The following is an 18993-nucleotide window of genomic DNA, read 5'->3' on the forward strand; positions in this document are numbered from 1 at the left end:
CATCTAACCACATGAGATGACAGTTGTCCATAACAGCTAGCGGCATGAGGGTGCCATATTCACATAAAAGAAACTGGGGCAAGTGATAGCCAGTAGTGCATGATAAGCAATTATTGGAGCCTGCTAAAATGTGATGGTCTGTTACATGGTCATAAGATGGGAGTGGGCACTCCGGAGACAAGGGCAGGCCGCCTCTGGTTCTAGCCCCTCTCTTTTTTCACTGGCCCTTCCCTTCCTTCAGTCCAGTCAACTTGAAATCTTTCTGTGGCTTTCCTGTGATAGTTGTAGCCAAGCTAGCTAGAAGAACGCACAATAGGGGGCAGAGTGGCCGGTCCTTTCTGACCCCCTCACTAACCTTAGGGTGTCACCTTTGGTGGTCCCTAAGGACCCTGGGAAGTATAGAACCAGGATTCAAATGTCCACTCTTATCATGATGCTCACTTGGTGATCTCAGGCTTGTGCCCAAGGCAAATCACCACTGGACCCCTTCCTGGACAGCCGGTGGCAACATGGCAGCAGTGGGTTATGCAGGGAGTATTTACCTTATTCACCCCCTCCACATTTCGCTTGTATTCGTGGGCCATGGAATGTTGCTATAACGGCAGCTGTGTTTTCTGGCCAGTCCCCCTAGCCACAGTCCTCCAATACCCAGCTTCTATGAGGCCTTGCAACCAAACCCTGTGGTACTGCATCTTTTGGCCATTTCCTTTTCCAGTGAGGCATGGCTACCCTGCCTCCCCACCCCATCATTAATTCACAGAGCAGCAGGCCCTTCAGGGCTGGAAGGCACCCCCTTCCCTCCTCGACTGCCTGATTCCCAGTGGCAATAGCTGTCTCTGTCCTTGTGACACTACATGGCCACCTTCTTGCGGTCCATCATTCCAAATTCGAGGGAGAGTGATTTACAGCCACCTTTGGAGTTGCCCCTCTTTTCTTCATGGCACATTCCATGCAGTGAGCTTGTCTCGGCTTCCGGCCACAACGGTTCCGAAGGGGTTCTTGAAGGATGTGACATTTTTTCTGAGTGGTACAGCTTTCCTCCAGTTTCCACATTGCATGTCCGCCAGCGGGTTATGGCCAGGGGTATCTGGGCACATTCATTTGGGTTCAGGGTAGCCACTTTGGCAGCTGGGAATGGTTTGTCACCCAATGACATCAGCAATATTGGTTGCTTTAAGTCCCCTGCATACAAGGCTTGCATCTACTGGTAGAGCAACCATACCAGGTGACTTATTATGCCTCGTTCTATCTGGTCCTTTCCCATTTGCTCTCTTCAGGTTCCATGAGATTGGCGTGGATTGTTGAACACAGTATGCGTGGGCCTTTGGGCTAACTACAGTGTCCTCAGATTGGGCATTTTTTTTTGCCTGAACCCCTGGCTGAGTATTGAATGTTTCAGCCCTTGTTGCAGGCTTTGGATTCCTTCTTGCCTACAATGTTGGGCAATGGCTGTGTGCCTCCCCCTGGATACTCTTGTGTTCCAAATTGGCAGGAGTGCCCTACCCAGCAGGAAGGAGAATGACCTGTCGCTTGACATTGTGGCCAACCTTTGGGGCTACGTTTGAGGATACCAGCTCCCAGTGGATTTGGTCCCGCCTGCTGGACAAGATTGTGCGGGACACCTTTTTTCTGCAGAGGTCCTCCTTGCCAGAAAGAGTGTGCAGGATGGCAGGCGTTTGTGGATCAGTTTATGGTTTGGTGATACTTCACCTGGGCATTTATTTCTGGAATGCTGTGCTGTAAGGCTGGAAGGCATCCACTTGGTCCTGTTGGGGTCAGGACCTGTGGCTTCATGGAATTTGGGACTCTCTCCTTTGTTGGTCACAGCAGTAGGAGCGTTGGTGGGAGCTGGGCGGTGGTGCCCTGCTGTTTGGCAGTTTTGGCATTGGGCCAGATCCATTTATGGGGAAGATGTGCCTGCGTGCCTGTCTTCCCTTGTTTGGGGACCTCCATAAGGGGTCTTGGGGTTGAGTCCTAATACTGATACCCAGCTGAGGGGCACCATTTGGCTCCACTCCCAGGTGGCGAGGGTACCACTTAGAGATCTATGTCCTAGTGGAACCACTTTTCCACTCCATGGTTGCCCCCCAACACTCGGGTTGGGGATCGTTTCATCAGCCGACAGGGTGGTTCGCCTGATGCCTGGATCCATGCCCTATGTTTCACCAATGCTCCATCTGTTGTAATCAATAAAGCTGTGGCCTTTGTTTACCGACTTCTTGGTGTTATGTGTTTACTTTCTTCATTTCTACATGGTGCTGCTCATGCACCCTTGGGACTGCAAATTTTAAGCACAAGGCAACTTGACTACTGATTTTTTTTCACCAAAGGTGTACTGTTTGCATAGATTCTGTTTTGCTGATATATTGCATACTGATAAGTTAGAATGTTCATGGAGATACCATGATACACTGGTGGGAGGGCGTAAGTAATTCAAACAGGCAGAGGAAAGACATTGAAATGTTCGTCATGTTGCTGATGTAATTGTGAAAATTTCTACTAGTACCTCTGTCTAAAGAATAATCTTGAAAGTAAAACATGCTATCACTGGGAAATTTTGTTTTGTAACATATCAACAATGTAAGAAATAGGTTCATGTCATATAATATTGGCAGTATTTAAAATAATTTGCTTTGTAATTACTTTACAATGCTCAGTACTAATTTTCCATTTGTCTCTTTGGCAGAGTGGAGAAGGAAAAGGCACAAGCAGCTGAACAACAGGCTAAGGTTAGTGAACAGAAGAAGGCTGAGGAATTCAAGGCCCAAATGGAGGCTCAACTAAAACAACAGCGATTGGCTGCCCAACAGGTGGGGTAGCCTCTTAGTCCCGCCTGTTGAAGTTTGCATTGTTCACATTTGTTCATCATAAAATCAGCATGGAAGTGTCTCCCTCTTTGACAGCATTGCTTAACATTTTAATATAATTTTACAAACCCATATTCCTAGTGGGAAACTTTGCCACTGTATTAAAATTTTCCTATGTTGTGCTTTTTATAATAAGTGTTTTGTCATATTGGATAACTCTCTTAGCATTGTGCTGCTTCCAGATTGTTTTGCAGAGGTCACCAGGATTCTTACAGTGCATTCCTAAGGAGAGTTACTCCAGTCTAAGCCCATTCATTTCAATGGGCTTAGACTGGAGTAACTCTCCTTAGGAACGCACTGTTAATTTTCTTCAGCAAGAGGAAAGTAATTTTTGGCAGCCTGCCAAGTGTGGAACTAGAGATGCTTCCATGTTGGAGTGGAAATTAAATTCTTAATTTGATATGTGCCTTGTCTGGCTGCAAACACAACCTGTTAGTTGTGATTTGTGCATGGAGGCATGAAAGTTATAATTTTCCTTGTTTATCTAATCAAAAGCTATATTGTTCCTTTTCTAAAGTTCTTTCCCATCTCCATTTTTACACATTAAATACTGTTTGTGAATCTAAATATCCAGTAAAATGCCTTTCCAGTTTAAAAGTCCATTCCCTAGTGCTGTGTGCCATTTAAACCAAATTACTCTTTATCCATAACAGCATTACAATATAGAAATACTACCAAGCACTCTACCATTATTGTGGCTGGAGTGTTACCTGGTATTGGGGAGGAATTTACACTATTTCAGACTTGCAGTCTTCATTAAGTTGATCTGCATAATCAGGTTACAGTGTAATCAGGTAATGCCAAACTCTGGCTTGTTTGAAAGGCAGAAATAATTGACTGCTTGTCTGTGTGTGAAAGAAGTAGGGAGAGAGAGGGCCAGAGCTTGTGCAAATAAGTCTGAAGTCCCTACAAGATTCATTCTTGTACTGGTAAATGATCGTTTCCCATCATGTCAGGACTAGGCTGTTGTATTTAGCAAAATAATAGTTTAGTTCTTTCAGAGCCTTCTAGCAGTCTATGACTTCCAGGTAAGCGAGCATAGAGAATGAAGCCTTGGGACACTTTATCTTGCCTTGAGTGAGAGGACTAGTGTTGGTGAGTGTGCTATTGCTAGCAGCTCTTTATTTTACTTCTGTGTTTACCTCTTCTAGAAGCGACTGGAACAACAAAAGCAGTTGCCGGTGGTGTGTGGGGCCTCTACAGCTACAATAACTAGCAGTACTGCAACAACAGTCTCTGCTCCTCAGAAAGTTGTAGTAGGCCCATTACCGCGCTCGGTACCTAGTGGAGCCAAAGTAGTACTTGCTACTAAAGTGGGATCTCCAGCAACAGTTACATTCCAACAGAACAAGAACTTCCATCAGACTTTTGCTACCTGGGTTAAACAAGGCCAGTCTTCAACAGGTAAAAGAATGTGTTAGTAAAAAAATGTTAAACCCCCCCCCCCAAAAAAAACCTCCGAGCCATTTCTTGCTAATGTACTTAACACTACATTTTTATTTATAATATTGGGGCTCATTCGTGTTGTGGGCAGGATCTCAAGCAATGGCCTGCAGGGGGTGTGGGAGACCACTGCTAGGTTTGCAGCTGAGAATTGCTCATATGGAGATGCTCTCTGCACAACCTGGCACCATCACGCGGGTCACATAGCGACTACACAATCTTGCAGATTATTCTGGTCAGCTTGCACTTGGAATTGTGCCACTCATGCATACAGAACCTTTGCACTAAATGCTGCAGAGCTTTTGAGCCTAGCACTGGCTGCTCACATTACTGGAGATGGTTTATTTGTCACCCTCTCAGTTGTTAGTAACTTTATAAACATTAATCTTGTTCCCTGGCCCATTTTCTCCCATAATCAAATCTGACTTATTTAGCATTTCTTTGTAGGGAAGATTTATTTAGAGTACACAGAAATTTATCGTATCTGCCGTTTTCTATAATAGCATCATAATAGTTGCTGCCAGTGAGAAAGTTAAAATAAGAAGCATGTGTGTACATAGATTTTCTCAGGTGAGAAAATTAAAATAAGCATGTATGTACATGTGTGTGTGTAAAGTGCCTTCAAGTCACAGCCGACTTATGGCGACCCCTTTTTGGGGTTTTCATGGCAAGAGACGAACAGAGGTGGTTTGCCAGTGCCTTCCTGTGCACAGCAACCCTGGCCTTCCTTGGTGGTCCCCCATCCAAATACTAACCAGGGCTGACCCTGCTTAGCTTCTGAGATCTGACGAGATCAGGCTAGCCTGGGCCATCCAGGTCAGGGCTGTATGTACATACATAAGTGTAATTAAGTCGCAGCTAGCAAGGGATTTTCAAGATAAGTGAGAAACAGGTGGTTTGCCATTGCCTTCCTCTGCAGAGTCTCCCTTGGTGGTCTCCCATTTAAGTACCGACCCTGCTTAGCTTCTTGGGGATGTGGAATGGTAAAGTATACTCTGACAAGATCAGGGGGTACTTTACCATTCCACATCCCCAAGAAGCATATAAGTAATCATTTAAAAATGCATTACTGATTTGCTAGAAACAAAAACTGACAACCATTTCTGTTTTCTTAGCCACGAGCACAGCAGCTACATCAGCAACAACAATTTCCAGCAGCGGTCAAACTTTCCAGATTGCAAGCAGCCCGGTAACTATGGCAGGGAAAGTGTTAACAAAGCTGCCTCTGCCAGCAAACAGCAAAATAGTGGCTGTCAACGTACCAGCCACTCAAGGAGGTAGGAGAAAAATGTTGGCAAAAATTTAATTCTTTGTTTTGATATTTTCCCAATAAAATTATATTGGATGTATTTATTTTAAAATGAGGAGGGGTTCAAGCTCTTAATTTCTCTAGTGGCAATTAGTTCTGATTTGGTACTAGTATCTGTGATACTCTTGTACTGACCTTGGTCATTTTCTGCACTGTTACCTTTTACTTATTACCTGTTGGCTTTGGAAATCTAATTGTTTAAAAAGGATACTTTCAGACACTAATAGAACAGTGGCTCCAAGCTTTTATCAATATGAAGGAAAATTTGTAAAATGAGTTCTTGTGCTTTGATTGTTGACTAAAGCTGGTTATATTCTTATTTTGTTACTTAATCAGGAGAGGTTTATTAGCAGTTGGTGCAGGTGAGACATTGGTACTTTCTTAACTGTGGTTCAGAGACCAGGAGTGAGCCCGCAGGATTGCATACTGCTGCTAGCTCAGACTTTCCTCTCCTTAGAGGCAGTTCCTTCCTTCCACCTTCATTACAGATCTGTTCTTTTGCTTGTTAAGAACTTTTAAGAGTCTGGATGGGTCTTAGATCCTTTGGAGATAATTCATATTCTTTGATTCTATACAAGTTTGAAAGTATTCACAGTAGTCTTTGGTAAGACAATGAGGGAAGAGTCCTAAGTTGGGCTACACAGAAGTAAGTTCTATTATTTTCATGAAAGTGTTCTTAGGATTGCATCCTCTATGAAAGTATTCGTTTAAAAAAAACTTCCTGAAAAGGCTTGGTACAGTTTCAAAGCCTTGACCTCTTTTTTTAAATCTGAAAAAATCCCTTAAAATGAATCATATAGTCTAAAATACCAGAATTAGTAGATGTATTTATTTTTCGTTTTATTACAATATTTCAGTATCATATACAATGAAAAGAAAAAGATTTTACAGAAAACTGAATACTTATTTTAAACAACCTACAGTTCATATTCTGTAATCATTGGGACTGCACATGGGCAGGCCAGCTGCAGAATAGAAGTTTCTAGCGTCTAGGCTTAATAAGTATTTACGTGTTTCAAAGTTCAGAATGGTTTCCCTCACCTCAGTTATTAAGTTCTTCACAATAAATACTTGGTCCTCAGTTTTGGACCTTAAAGATGCTTATTTTCATATTTATATTCACATTGCTCACCAGAGATACCTCCCATTTTCATTATGGTTCAGAGATTTTTCAATATTCGGCCCTCCCTTTTGGCTTGGCAACAGCCCCTAGGGTCTTCACCAAATGCATAGTGGGGGTGGTTGCATATTTAAGAACACAAGGTTGTTCAATTTTCCCCTACCTAGGCGATCAGTTTATCACAGCATCTTCTAAAGAATTAAGGGAGCATTACCACCTGCCAGAACCTAAGATTGGTAGACATGTCCAAGTTAGACACAACCCAATGGGTGCAGTTCATTGGGGTTCCCGTTGATTCTCTGAGGGCCAAGGTTTTCCTGCTTAGAGACAGAGGTCTTGCCATTATAGCTGTAGTGTGCAGGTTTCTTCGTAATAGATGGCAATCAGCCAGATCAATCCCGTAATTGCTGAGCCTGACTTAGCCTGCCAGGCTCCATATGCATTTCTTACAAAACTGGTTAGAAGGTTTGACCCATCAAGACATTCTCAAGGTCAATGTTTCTCTATCCTGAAGGCAACTGTAAGATCTCTACTTTGGTGGATTGATTATTCTAATCTTTTTGCTGGTATTCCTTTTGGTTTCTGGATTCCCCAAACCACTCCTACCACAGATGCTTCCATAATAGGGTGAGGAACACACTGTGAGGGCATTTCTGTCTATGGTCGCTGGTGTAACCTGCAGGACAAATTATACATCAACATACTTGAGTTACGTGCGGTCCGCTTTGCCCTTACCTTGTTTGCAGATATTTAACAAAACAGGAGGGTATTGGTCCACATGGATAATACTATAACCGTGTCCTACGTAAACAAATAGGTGTCGAGGAGACCCGGTCTGACCTCCGTCAAACCAGTTCCTCTTTTGGTTCAAAAGTCACCTAATGTTTTCCTAAGAAAACCCAAAACACCCACTGGGCTCCAGAATTCCTCCTAAAACACAGTGTAGGTAGGTCTGCCACCAGCTCTCAGTTCCAAAAGGCTTAGCTTTATCAGGGATGAGCTGAGAGCGACTCTTCCCCAGCTAATTTCCAAAAGACCAAAGACAGCGCCACCCTTGCAGAGTAGAGACTCTTTCAGGGAAGGGTAGCTATCAGCAAACGTTACAATAGGTAGGTGGCTCCACACACAAGTAGGCACTAGGAATTAGCCCTGAGCCCCAAAAAGGTTTCACAGACTTCAAGGTAAAGTCCAAAAGTTTATTTTAAAGAAATGTGCTCATTACAGAAAAGGAAGATATTCGTGAGGCAGATAGCATAAAACAAGAAATCTTAGCAATCTCTAACTTCACAGTAAATTCCTAGTTCAGGCAAAATAGGCAGGGCTTGCAAGAAAGTTACAAAGACAAAGACTTTAGTTGATTCAAAGTTACCAGAGTCCAAAAGCAAGGTTTGTTTCCATCAAACAGCGTTTCAGTCATGCACGTTGTCCCTTAAGGGGGACGAGTCACAGAAGTTGATGAAAGTTGAGGACATTCCCGCACGTCCCAGCTCCATGGTTTTGGATCAGAACAGGATTCATATTTATCTCTTCAATCTCATCAGGTGATGGCCGGTCACCCAATGGAATTGCTGAGAACGCAATAAGCTTGTAAATTATTTAGCATGTCATCTCTATGCCTTTGAAGCTAAGGATGAATTTGCATTTCTGCAGCAATGCAAAACATCTGGGCTCTTTCAGGCCCTAGAGATGCCAGGCCTCTGGCAGAATTGTCACCATGAGAACAGATAGCTGATTTACAATAGGAAGGCTTGCTTTGAAGTGGAGGTAGTAGTGCCTCCGGCCTTCACACCTTCCCCCCAAAATGAAGTGGCTTCCCACGGGAATGGTTTGTGAGAGAGCTGTTTTGGTCATCAGCTCCCAGAGTTTTGATATTAAAACATAGCAGGCCTAAGCCTAGACCAATCTTTGGTAATTTAAAAGAAAAGGAAAAAAAGAAAGGCTACTTTTCTTTACAATAGGGAGGCACCTGATCTCAGATGCTGTGTTCAAAAGCTTTAGAAAATTGGGAGGTTGCGATACAGAACCATATTTCCTAAGGGCCATCCAAATAGCAGGTGCCCAAAATTCCATAGCTGATATTCTGAGCAAGGTTTGCCAGTCTAATCACGAGTAGTTGATTCAGGATTGTTATCTATGTCTGGTTTTCGAGACCTGGGGGTTTCCTCAGGTGGACTTTTTCTCAACTAGCTCAACAGCAAAGGCTACAATTTTTTGTTCGCTGGTGGGGAGTGACCCCTCTACTATCAGTAGAGGATACTTCGAAATCCCCTGGAAGGGTCATCTGTTTTATGCCTTTCCTCTCTTCTCACTCCTCAGTAGGGTTCTAGGGAAGATAAAAGCAGGCCAAACAGACTGCATCTTAATAGCTCCTTTTTGGCCCTGCCAGATATGGTTCTCAGAGCTTTATAATTTGGCGGGATCAGACTATATAATGTTCCCTTAAACAAGGTCTTTGGTAACGTGGGGACCATTGTTGCACCACAACATCAACCACCTTCACCTGATGGCATGAAGGGTGTCTTCACTGGCCTAGGATGTATGCCCGCTGTTCAGGGCATTCTTGTCCAAGCCAGAAAACCCTCCACCAGATATTCCTATTCTAGGAACTGGGAATGATTCAACAAATGGCTACAGAAAAAACCTCTCCTCAGTTACATGCCCTCTACCAGAGGTACTAGAATATTTACTCTCCCTTGCCCATAAAGATCTGGCTGCTTCTTCAATCAAGCTTCACCTTGCTGCCACTTCTACTTACCATGATGTAGGTGTTTTTTGTTTTGTTTTTAGTTGAAGGTGCTTCCTTATTCTCACATAGGTTGGCTCAGTGTTTTCTTGGGGGTTAGTTAACATTTTTGCCCTGACCTGGGTGGCCCAGGCTAGCCTGATCTCGTCAGATCTCAGAAGCTAAGCAGGGTCAGCCCTGGTTAGTATTTGGATGGGAGACCACCAAGGAATACCAGGGTTGCTGTGCAGAGGAAGGCACTGGCAAACCACCTCTGTTAGTCTCTTGCCATGAAAACCCCAGAAGGGGTCACCATAAGTCGGCTGCAACTTGACGGCACTTTACACACAGTTAACATTTTGCCCCCACACCTAAGGTTGTTTCCCCAATGGTCATTTTCCTTAGTCCTGTCAAAACATATGGGAGAACCTTTTGAACCATTGGCCTCATGTCCTCTGGCCTTACTGACCAGGAAAGTAGTGTTTTTGGTTGCAGTCACATCTGCCAGGCAAGTTAGTGAGTTGTGTGCATTAATAGTTTGACCATCTTTCCTTAAGATCTTTAACGAGTCATCCCTCACCCCAGTTTAGACTTCTTGTCCAGTACTTCTTTTGAGTTCTTGGTCTCAAAGTTTCACCTGGCTCAAGAGGTGGTGTTACCAGTATTTTCCCCCTCTCTTCTACGAAAACAGAAAAGACCCTCCACTTGTTAGGTGTTAGAAGACTTCTTTTATATTATAGTCACAAAACCAAACAGTTAAAAATCAATGACCTTTTTTAATTTGTTGTTTGGCCCCAAGGAAAGGAAAAGCTGCTTCTCCACAGTCACTTTCTAGGTGAATGGTGGCTGTAGTCAGATCATGTTATGAAGCTGCAACCAAGCCCTTTCTATTAGATGTCCATACCCACTTCACCAGGGCACAAGGTTCTTTGTCTACCTTTCATCGGAGAGCTCCAATCTGTAAGGCGGCAGCTTGGTCAGCTGAAGACACTTTTGTAAAACATTATGCACTAGACCTGCAATCAAGAAAAGATGCAAAAGTGGGAAATGCAGTCATTGTTTCAATGAGAGCTTCACCTCACTTGCTAAAATCCCAGTGGGGGGCTGCATTGAAGATGGAAGATGAAAACAGGTTTGCACCTACCTGTAACTGTTGGTTCATGGGCATCTTCTGTGCAGACACACATTCCCTCACTCCTGTCCGGCTGTGAACTCTCTTATTAGGCTTGTCATGTTTTTTGGATGATATTCTGAGAGTTCATGGCGGACATGCAAGAACTGAGGGAAGAGGGTGCCACTCCTACTGAGCCCATGACAGTTTAGGTGAGGAAAACTGTTGTGCCTGCTCTGGAGGGAAGCCTTGGTTCCTAGGGAAGCTAGAAACTTCTATTCCATGGCCAGCCTGCATGTGCACAGTCTGCACAGAAGACAGTGATGCACAACAGTTACAGGTAAGTGTGAAGAGTTTAATCATCTCATATATTCCTTTAATTTTTTCTATCCATAACTGCTGCATCAGAAATGTATCTTGTTTCCAAAATCTAGCAAGCACAATATGGGCAGGTGTGATTAAATTTAAGAGAACAACCTGAAACTTTCTTGGGACCATTGGAACATAATTTAATAGTAATACGTCTGGTTTTAATGGGACATCTGTACTATGACCTAGTTTAAACTTTCCTGATTATTTCCCAGTATTTCTTTGCGTGTGAATACCACCACCACATGTGTATAAAGTCTGAATTCAAACATTTACAGTACCAACATTGAATTAGTAGGTGTGTCAATGCATTCTTCTTTTCCCATTAGGTGTAGTTCAAGTACAGCAAAAAGTGTTGAGTATCATTCCATCAACTACTGGAGCAAACCAACAAACCTTTACTTCATTCCAGCCAAGGACAGCAACTGTAACAATTAGGCCAAATAATACAGGGACTGTATGTACAACTAGTGCATCACAAGTAAGATATTTTGCTTTTTATCACAGTGATATTGGACCCACTTTAATTACTTTGGAATGACTTTAAATTTAGTAGGATTAGTAAGAGTGTTGCAGCTGTGGAACATAGTACTGGCTGAGGACTATCCTCTTACTCTATCTTCTTGGGGCTGAATGATGGGTTGATTTTCTGCATCATGCATTTTAGTTAAATCACAGTGGGATAACGGCCCACAGTGGTAACAAGGTTGCTCTCAGGGCATTAATCAAGGGTTTACATGGAACCAATTTCCAGTGTCAGAACTAAGATCCAAAACTTCTATAGCAGTAAAAATCTTGCTTACCATAGGGTAGCAACAGCCTGCACCTGCTCATCTATCCTTTCTGTCTGCCCATTTAACTTAGATTAGTGGAAAGAGTTTTTAGATCTGATGGCATGATTTCCAAGCTGACATAAACTGTAGCTCATGCAAGTATTTTACTGTAAAGTAGCCCAAGGGTAACATTACATAAACAATAAAATTTCAAGAAAGTTAACAGTGGTGGAAGATTTTCAATGTGGATTCAGAGCATATACATAAAACAAAAAGTAAGGATTTTGATTAACGGAAAATTGACCGAAGGGCTACAGATCGATAAAGGAACAAGACAAGGAGGCCCGCTGTCACCATCGTTGTTTGATATAGTACTGGAAGTGCTTGCAAACAGAATAAGAAGAGACTCCAGAATTGAAGGTTTACAGGTAGAAGGAAAAGAATTTAAATTGAAATGCTTGCAGATGTTGTGGTGCTGACTATTCTTAACTCTCAAGAATTAATGGACTATCTTATGGAACGTATTGAAAATTATGGGCTGTTTGCAGGAAATAAAATTAGTAAGATAAAGATGAAAATAATTCTAAGCATCTCTCGAAACAAGAAGAAGATGTGATAGGATCTATCACAGCATGCAAGGTGACAGAGGAAGAAATAAAATATTTGGAAATAAAAATAACAGGGCAGAATACCACTTTGTTTAAAGACAATTACAAAATGATGTGGGAGAAAATTGAAAAGAATCTGGTGAGATGAACAAAATTAAAAATTTAATGGCTGGGAAGAATCTCAACAATCAAAATGAATGTTTTGCCAAAACTTAAACTGGCAACATTTGAAATAGAAAATTATCTGGAAGAAAAGACTCTGAAATGTTGGCAACAATGAATAAATTTGTTTGGAATGGCAAGAAACTAAGAATAAGATTTAATAAATTGCAAGATGAAAAAGGAAGAGGTGGCCTAAAAGGTAAAGGTTGTCCCTGCGCAAGCACCGGGTCATTCCTGACCCATGGGGTGACGTCACATCCCAATGTTTACTAGGCAGACTATGTTTACAGGGTGGTTTGCCATTGCCTTCCCCAGTCATCTACACTTTACCCCCAGCAAGCTGGCTACTCATTTTACCGACCTCGGAAGGATAGAAGGCTGAGTCAACCTTGAGCTGGCTACCTGAAACTGACTTCTTTCGGGATTGAACTCAGGTCGTGAGCAGAGTTTTTGACTGCAGTACTGTAGCTTACCGCTCTGCACCATGGGGCTCCTAGAGGTGGCCTGGCTTTACCTAATTTGAAACTGTATTACCCTGCTGCTGGACTAGTATGGTTATCAGATTGGATCAAAACTCCAGAAGCAAGCTTAATGAACCTGGAGAAGTTGGATATGAAAGAAGGACTACATTGCCAGCTCTGGATGAAAAAAACAATCAGAACCTCGGCACAACAAGATAAAGAACATGTAATCAGTGACAGTCTAATGAGGCTATGGGTGCTAAATAAAAAGAGACTTTGCCCAACTCCTTCACCGATAGAAGCATACTATGATCGCTCAGAACGAAAACGTAATGATTTTATAAGATATCAAGGCATGATTAATTCACACGGTGAAATTAAAACATGGCAGACAACAAAAAAGGAGAATAGAAATTTAAAATGGTTAACATACTGTCAATTGACCTCAAGTTTAAGAAAGGATTGGCAAAATGCGAGAAATGACAGAACTTGAAAGCATGATTATGAAACAAAAAGATCATCTTCTGGGAAGAATGTACAAAATGCTACTTACCGTATTTTTCGCTCCATAGGACGCACCTGACCATAAGACGCACCTAGTTTTTAGAGGAGGAAAACAAGAAAAAATCTTGTTTTCCTCCTCTAAAAACTTGTCTTATGGAGTGAATGCCAGCTGGGCGCTTGCGCGTCTGGACGGCGCGAGCCGGCATTCCCCACCCCGATGGCCAGCTGGGAGGCAGGCGGGGCCACACAGAGCCGGCTGGGCGCCTGTGCGTCAGGACGGCGTGAGCCGGCGCACTTGCCCAGCCGGCTCTGTGCGGCCCCGCCTGCCTCCCAGCTGGCTGTGGGGCGGGGAACGCCGGCTTGCGCCATCCGGACGTGCACACGCCCAGCCGGCTCTGTGCACCCTGCCCGCCTCCCAGCTGGCCGTCGGGGCGGGGAACGCCGGCTCGCGCCGTCCGGATGTGCACGCGCCCAGCTGGCCTGTACGGCCCGCCCGCCTCCCAGCTGGCTGTCAGGGCGGGGAACGCCGGCTCGCGCCGTCCCGACGCGTACGCACCCAGCCATCATTCACTCCATAAGACGCACAGACATTTCCCCTCACTTTTGAGGAGGAAAAAAGTGCGTCTTATGGAGCGAAAAATACGGTAAATATGATACTGAGCTGGAGCAAGTCAAACCATGTATGGTGAAATGGATGCAAAATTTTGGAGAGAAGATACCGATGCAACAAAGAGAGCAACTTTGGACTAAACTGATTAAATTTACAGCAAGTCAAGCTCTTAGAGAAAACTAGTACAAAATGTTCTTTCGTTGGTACATCAGACCAAAAGACATCCAAAAGATTAATAAGAAAGTGAATGGTCATTGTTGGAAATGTAAGGAGACAGATGGGACTTTCTTTTATACATGGTGGTCCTGCCAGAAGATTAAAAAATTCTGGTGTGAAGTCCATAATGAAATTCAAAAAACCTTAAAAGTTAAATTTGCAATGGACCCCAAAACTATGTTGTTAGGAATATCCACAGCTGTCATTGTGAAATCATCAGAAGAGTTATTCAGATACATGACCACAGCTACAAGAGTCGTGGTCTCTACATGGTAGAAGTCAGAAGAATGCTCTGGTCTAGAAGATTGGAAAGACAAATTAACAGAATGTGCAGTGATGACCAAGTTGACAAATCAAGTACATAAGAGACCCAGTGAAGAGTTAAAAAAAAGAATTTGTAACGGTGTTACCTATATGAATTGTGAAAGATGTACAATAAGTGGGAAAAATGAAACATGTACATTTAGTATGGAACTTGGTTAGAAATTATTGATTATAAGTGTGTTAATATCAAGGTTAATTTAGAGGAGAACTTTGTAGAGAAGCTCAAAATGAGCTTGTAAAGTATTATCATTTTAGAGAATGAATAAGTAAACAATAAGATGAATATTCAGTGACAAAAGTTAAGATAGTATAATAATGGCAAGGTACCAGTCCCTGTTTTACCCAGGTATAGATTGCTTTTTTATAGTTTAGATCTAATGCTTTTGTATTGTGTCTCATTATGTTGACAATTTTAGCTTGTATGTACATCTGTTTAGGTGTTTGTGTTGTTGTTTTTTGAAAAAACAAAATAAAAATATTATTAAAAAGAATTTAATGGACAGCATCAATAACAGAAAGGCAAAGTAGAAGGGGAAATGAGCTCTTTAAATAGCAGCAACCTTATAACTTTTGAGAACATTGTTCATAGATGGGTCTCATGTATGGGTCTCATGTTTTACAAGATGAAGTTTTTATGTATTTGCTTTTGTCATGAGAAAAATAGATGATTTTTTTTTTTACTTGCATAGGTAATATCTGGGACTCCTCTCCGACCTGGGATGACAGTTATAAGGACACCTCTTCAGCAGTCAGCATTAGGAAAGACCATAATTCGAACACCTGTGATGGTACAGCAAGGTATTCTCCCAGCCAGTAGGTCAATTTTGATTATAAAACTTCCAGTGTGTGAAATCCATGGTTTGTTTCTTCATTTCATAATTATTTTATATCATCCTCATTAACATCTGCATTTAAGGGCTTTATGTTACATTACTGATTAAAAAATAAATGTTTGAAAGGGGCTTAGGCTCAATCAGCCCTTGCAATATTAAAGTCCCTTAGGACATTTCTTTGCATCCTGGCCAATGCTATAATGAAATTCCATTAATCTAGGATAATTCTACAAAATATACTAGGTGTGTCCTACTTATAAATAAAATATTTGGTGAAATACGCAGAGGAGAAAGCTCTGATTTTAGATGCCAGTGCAAAGCATACTATTGAATGTATTATTTTAGTCCATGGGATTTGCTAGCTGGGAGAAACAATAATTAGGGGTTATGTTTTAATGTGATTTGTTTCAAAGAGGTGTTTCGTAGTAGGAATCCTTTTTAAATGACCAACATTGGTGCCTCTGTACAGGTCAGAGCCAGCAAGTAGTGACTCAGATCATCAGAGGGCAGCCTGTTTCAACAGCTGTATCTAGTGCTACCACAGTGTCTACAAGTCAGAAGATAGCAACAACTTCAGGGCCACCTTTGCAGCACATGCAGCCACAAGCCACACCTCCACACCCTCCTCGTCCTCAGCAGGGTCAGGTGAAACTTACAATGGCACAACTCACACAGCTTACACAAGGACAGGTAAGCAGTCTCAGTTTTGGTGTCTTTCCAAATTCAAGGGTATGCCTTTATGTGCATATTTGAAGTTAATTTGATAATCTAGTTAGAAAATAAGATTAGATTAAAATCTTACCTTGATAGTAATATTTATCTTGTCTTGTGCATATAGCTTTGGCTCAGTTCTAATTTTAACTATGTTTGGTTTCCATTCTGTTGTTGAAAAACACTTCTGTCTCTGGGCTGTGTTTTTGATAACTCTTGATTTTCATGTGTAAAATTTGTAAACTCCCGAGTTTGGCTCAGCTGTTGTTTAAAATATGTCCATTGTTGACTTCACTTAAGTTAGAGCATATCAATAATAATTTCTCCACAAAGTTACACTTTTCATATTTCTGAGACACTATTGTAATGCTATTGTTACCTTTCACAACCTGGGGCCCACATGCCTGCAGAACGCTGTCTCCCAGTATCAGTGTATGTGGCAGCTTCAATTATCACAGCAATGCTTTTTGATTGTTCCAACCTTCACAAGGGTATGTTCATCTTTACGGCTTCTGTACAGTCCCACATGGGACCATGCATGCACAGGTCTGCCGCAGAGATGGAGTTTGTCAAGTTTTCTAGCTCTTTCTAAAGCTGTCAGAATACTCCTCCTCCCCTCCAGCATGTGCTGGCATTTTCCTGCTAAAACCAGATCTGATGGACACAGGAAGAGTGCTCCTTCCTCAGTCCTCTCTTCACTGTTGTGGATGTAGGACTCTTTCCTTCTAGCTCATGTTTCAACTCAGTACTCTGATGAGAGAAGTTTTTTTCCATTTCTTTGAGGATGGCTGTTTTCAAGAAGTATGGGGAGCACGGGACAAAATATTCTGATGACCATGAGCGTTGTCTCACTTGGTTCTTGTAGGTTATCTGGGCTATGTGACCGTGGTCTTGGTATTTTCTTTCCTGACGTTTCGCCAGCAGCTGTGGCAGGCATCTTCAGAGGAGTAACACTGAAGGACAGTGTCTCCCTCTCTCTCCTCTCTTTTGCTTCCTTTTCTCTTTTTCTCCCTCTCCCTTTCTTTCTCTCCCTCTCTCCCTCCCTCTTTCTTTCCTGCTCCCTTTCACTCTTCCTCACTCTCTCCCATTCTCTCTTTCCATTCTCTCTGTAGCCAGAAGTTGCCGTTTGTTCTTGCAAAGAGGATTGGCCCCTCCCCCAGTCCAGATCTGGGCTGGTGAGTCCGTTACAGGTTCACCAGCCAAAGCAGTCACCCTACCCCACCCAGTTTAAAATTTTAAAAATATGCCAAGGATCAGAGACACAAACTTTATAGAAGACACAGGCAAAGCTAATTAATGATTTTTTGTTTTATTTTTTAATTAAAATACAAGCATGCTTAAAACAATAACACTCTTACAGTATTTTCTTTTATTTTACACTGTTATTGTTTTAAACATTTTTGTATTTTAAGTAAAAAATAATATCATTAATTGGCTTTGCTTGTGTCGTCTATAAAGTTTGTATCTCCGGTACCTGACATTAAATTTTACACATGGCCTGGCCTAGTGACATTTATGTCATATCCAGCCCTCACAACAAATGAGTTTGACACCCGTTATACTGTCTATCTATATTTGGATCACTGGCTCTTCATAGCCCCTCACAATCTTTGTTACCAAACCATGTGGCCTTAGCTGTCTCCACTTTAAGATTTTTAGGATTGATAGTCAATGAATAGAAGTCCACAGTATTCCCCTCACAGACTGTTTTCTTTATAGGGGCTGGTAGAAGAATAATAATTGATTTTTATATGCCGACTTTCTCTACCACTTAAGGGAGAATCAGAATGGCTTACAATCACCTTCCCTTCCCCTCCCCACATCAGACACCCTGTGAGGTAGGTGGGGCTGAGAGAGCTCTAAGAGAGCTGTGACTAGCCCAAGGTCACCCAGCTGGCTTCATGTGGAGGAGTGGGGAATCAAACCCGGTTCTCCAGATTAAAGTCCACTGCTCCAAACCACTGCACCACACTGGTAGGATTCTAGGTTGGGTAAAACTTTCTTACCTTAGGGCAGAGCAGTCATTATTCAAAAGTTAATGCATGGGTTTTATTCTAACAGGTTTCAATCGGCCAAAACTATGCAGAAGCTGTTGGGTCTTTGGTCTCAACTATGGCAGTGGTGCCATTTGCCTGCCTGTCTATGAGAACCTTGCAGAATTGGTTCCTTCATAGGTTTAATGCCATCACTGATTCACCATGGAAAAGATTTTCAATCCCTTGATCTGCGCTGCGATCTCTTTCATAGAAATGTAGAGCTGGAAGGGACCTCAAGGGTCATGTAGTCCAATCCCCTGCACAATGCAGGAAGTTCACAAATACTCCCCAGTGACCTTTGCTCTATGCCAAAAGAAAGGCAAAAAACCTCCTGCATCCCTGGCCAATTTGGCCTGGAGGCGAATTCCTGCCTGGTCCCAAAGTGGCAATCAGCATTACCCTGGGCATGTAAGAAAGAGACATGACAGCCAAGCACTGACTCATCCCTTACTGCTGTCCGTCTCATGATCTGCCTAAGTTCACACAATCAGCCTTGCTGTCAGATGGCCATCTAGGCTAATTTAGACAACATGCAGGTATGTCCTTTTTCTGAACAGAGAGGACCTGATTCGCATAGGTGCTCTCCTGCACCACAATGTACGATTGCTACACCTCACACCATGGAGGATCGCAGGACACGCTTTTGGTCTGACGGTGACTGAGTTGCTCATTTCTATGCATAGACCACTAGCAAATCCACTAGTAAATCCTATGCCAATAAGTTGGATAAATTCTAGCAATGGTCGTCCACAAGAGGCATTCGGCCAGAGTGTTGCCCTTCACTTGATATAATTGAATGTTTACTAAAAGATAA

The 18993-nt window shown here is 42.5% G+C and overlaps 1 protein-coding gene across 1 annotated transcript in view; it reads left to right on the plus strand.

The window, feature by feature from the left end:
- The window catches only part of BPTF (bromodomain PHD finger transcription factor), a 128628-nt gene that overhangs the window by 87038 nt on the left and 22597 nt on the right, over window positions 1-18993 (plus strand). Inside the window, exons 17-22 of the mRNA XM_056866895.1 lie at window positions 2687-2810; window positions 4019-4271; window positions 5426-5587; window positions 11271-11422; window positions 15289-15412; window positions 15902-16122. Coding sequence (XP_056722873.1) covers window positions 2687-2810; window positions 4019-4271; window positions 5426-5587; window positions 11271-11422; window positions 15289-15412; window positions 15902-16122 — 1036 coding nt within the window. The remainder of the gene's footprint in view (window positions 1-2686; window positions 2811-4018; window positions 4272-5425; window positions 5588-11270; window positions 11423-15288; window positions 15413-15901; window positions 16123-18993) is intronic.

This window comes from Euleptes europaea, chromosome 1, assembly GCF_029931775.1.
Source record: "Euleptes europaea isolate rEulEur1 chromosome 1, rEulEur1.hap1, whole genome shotgun sequence".
NCBI lineage: Eukaryota > Metazoa > Chordata > Lepidosauria > Squamata > Sphaerodactylidae > Euleptes > Euleptes europaea.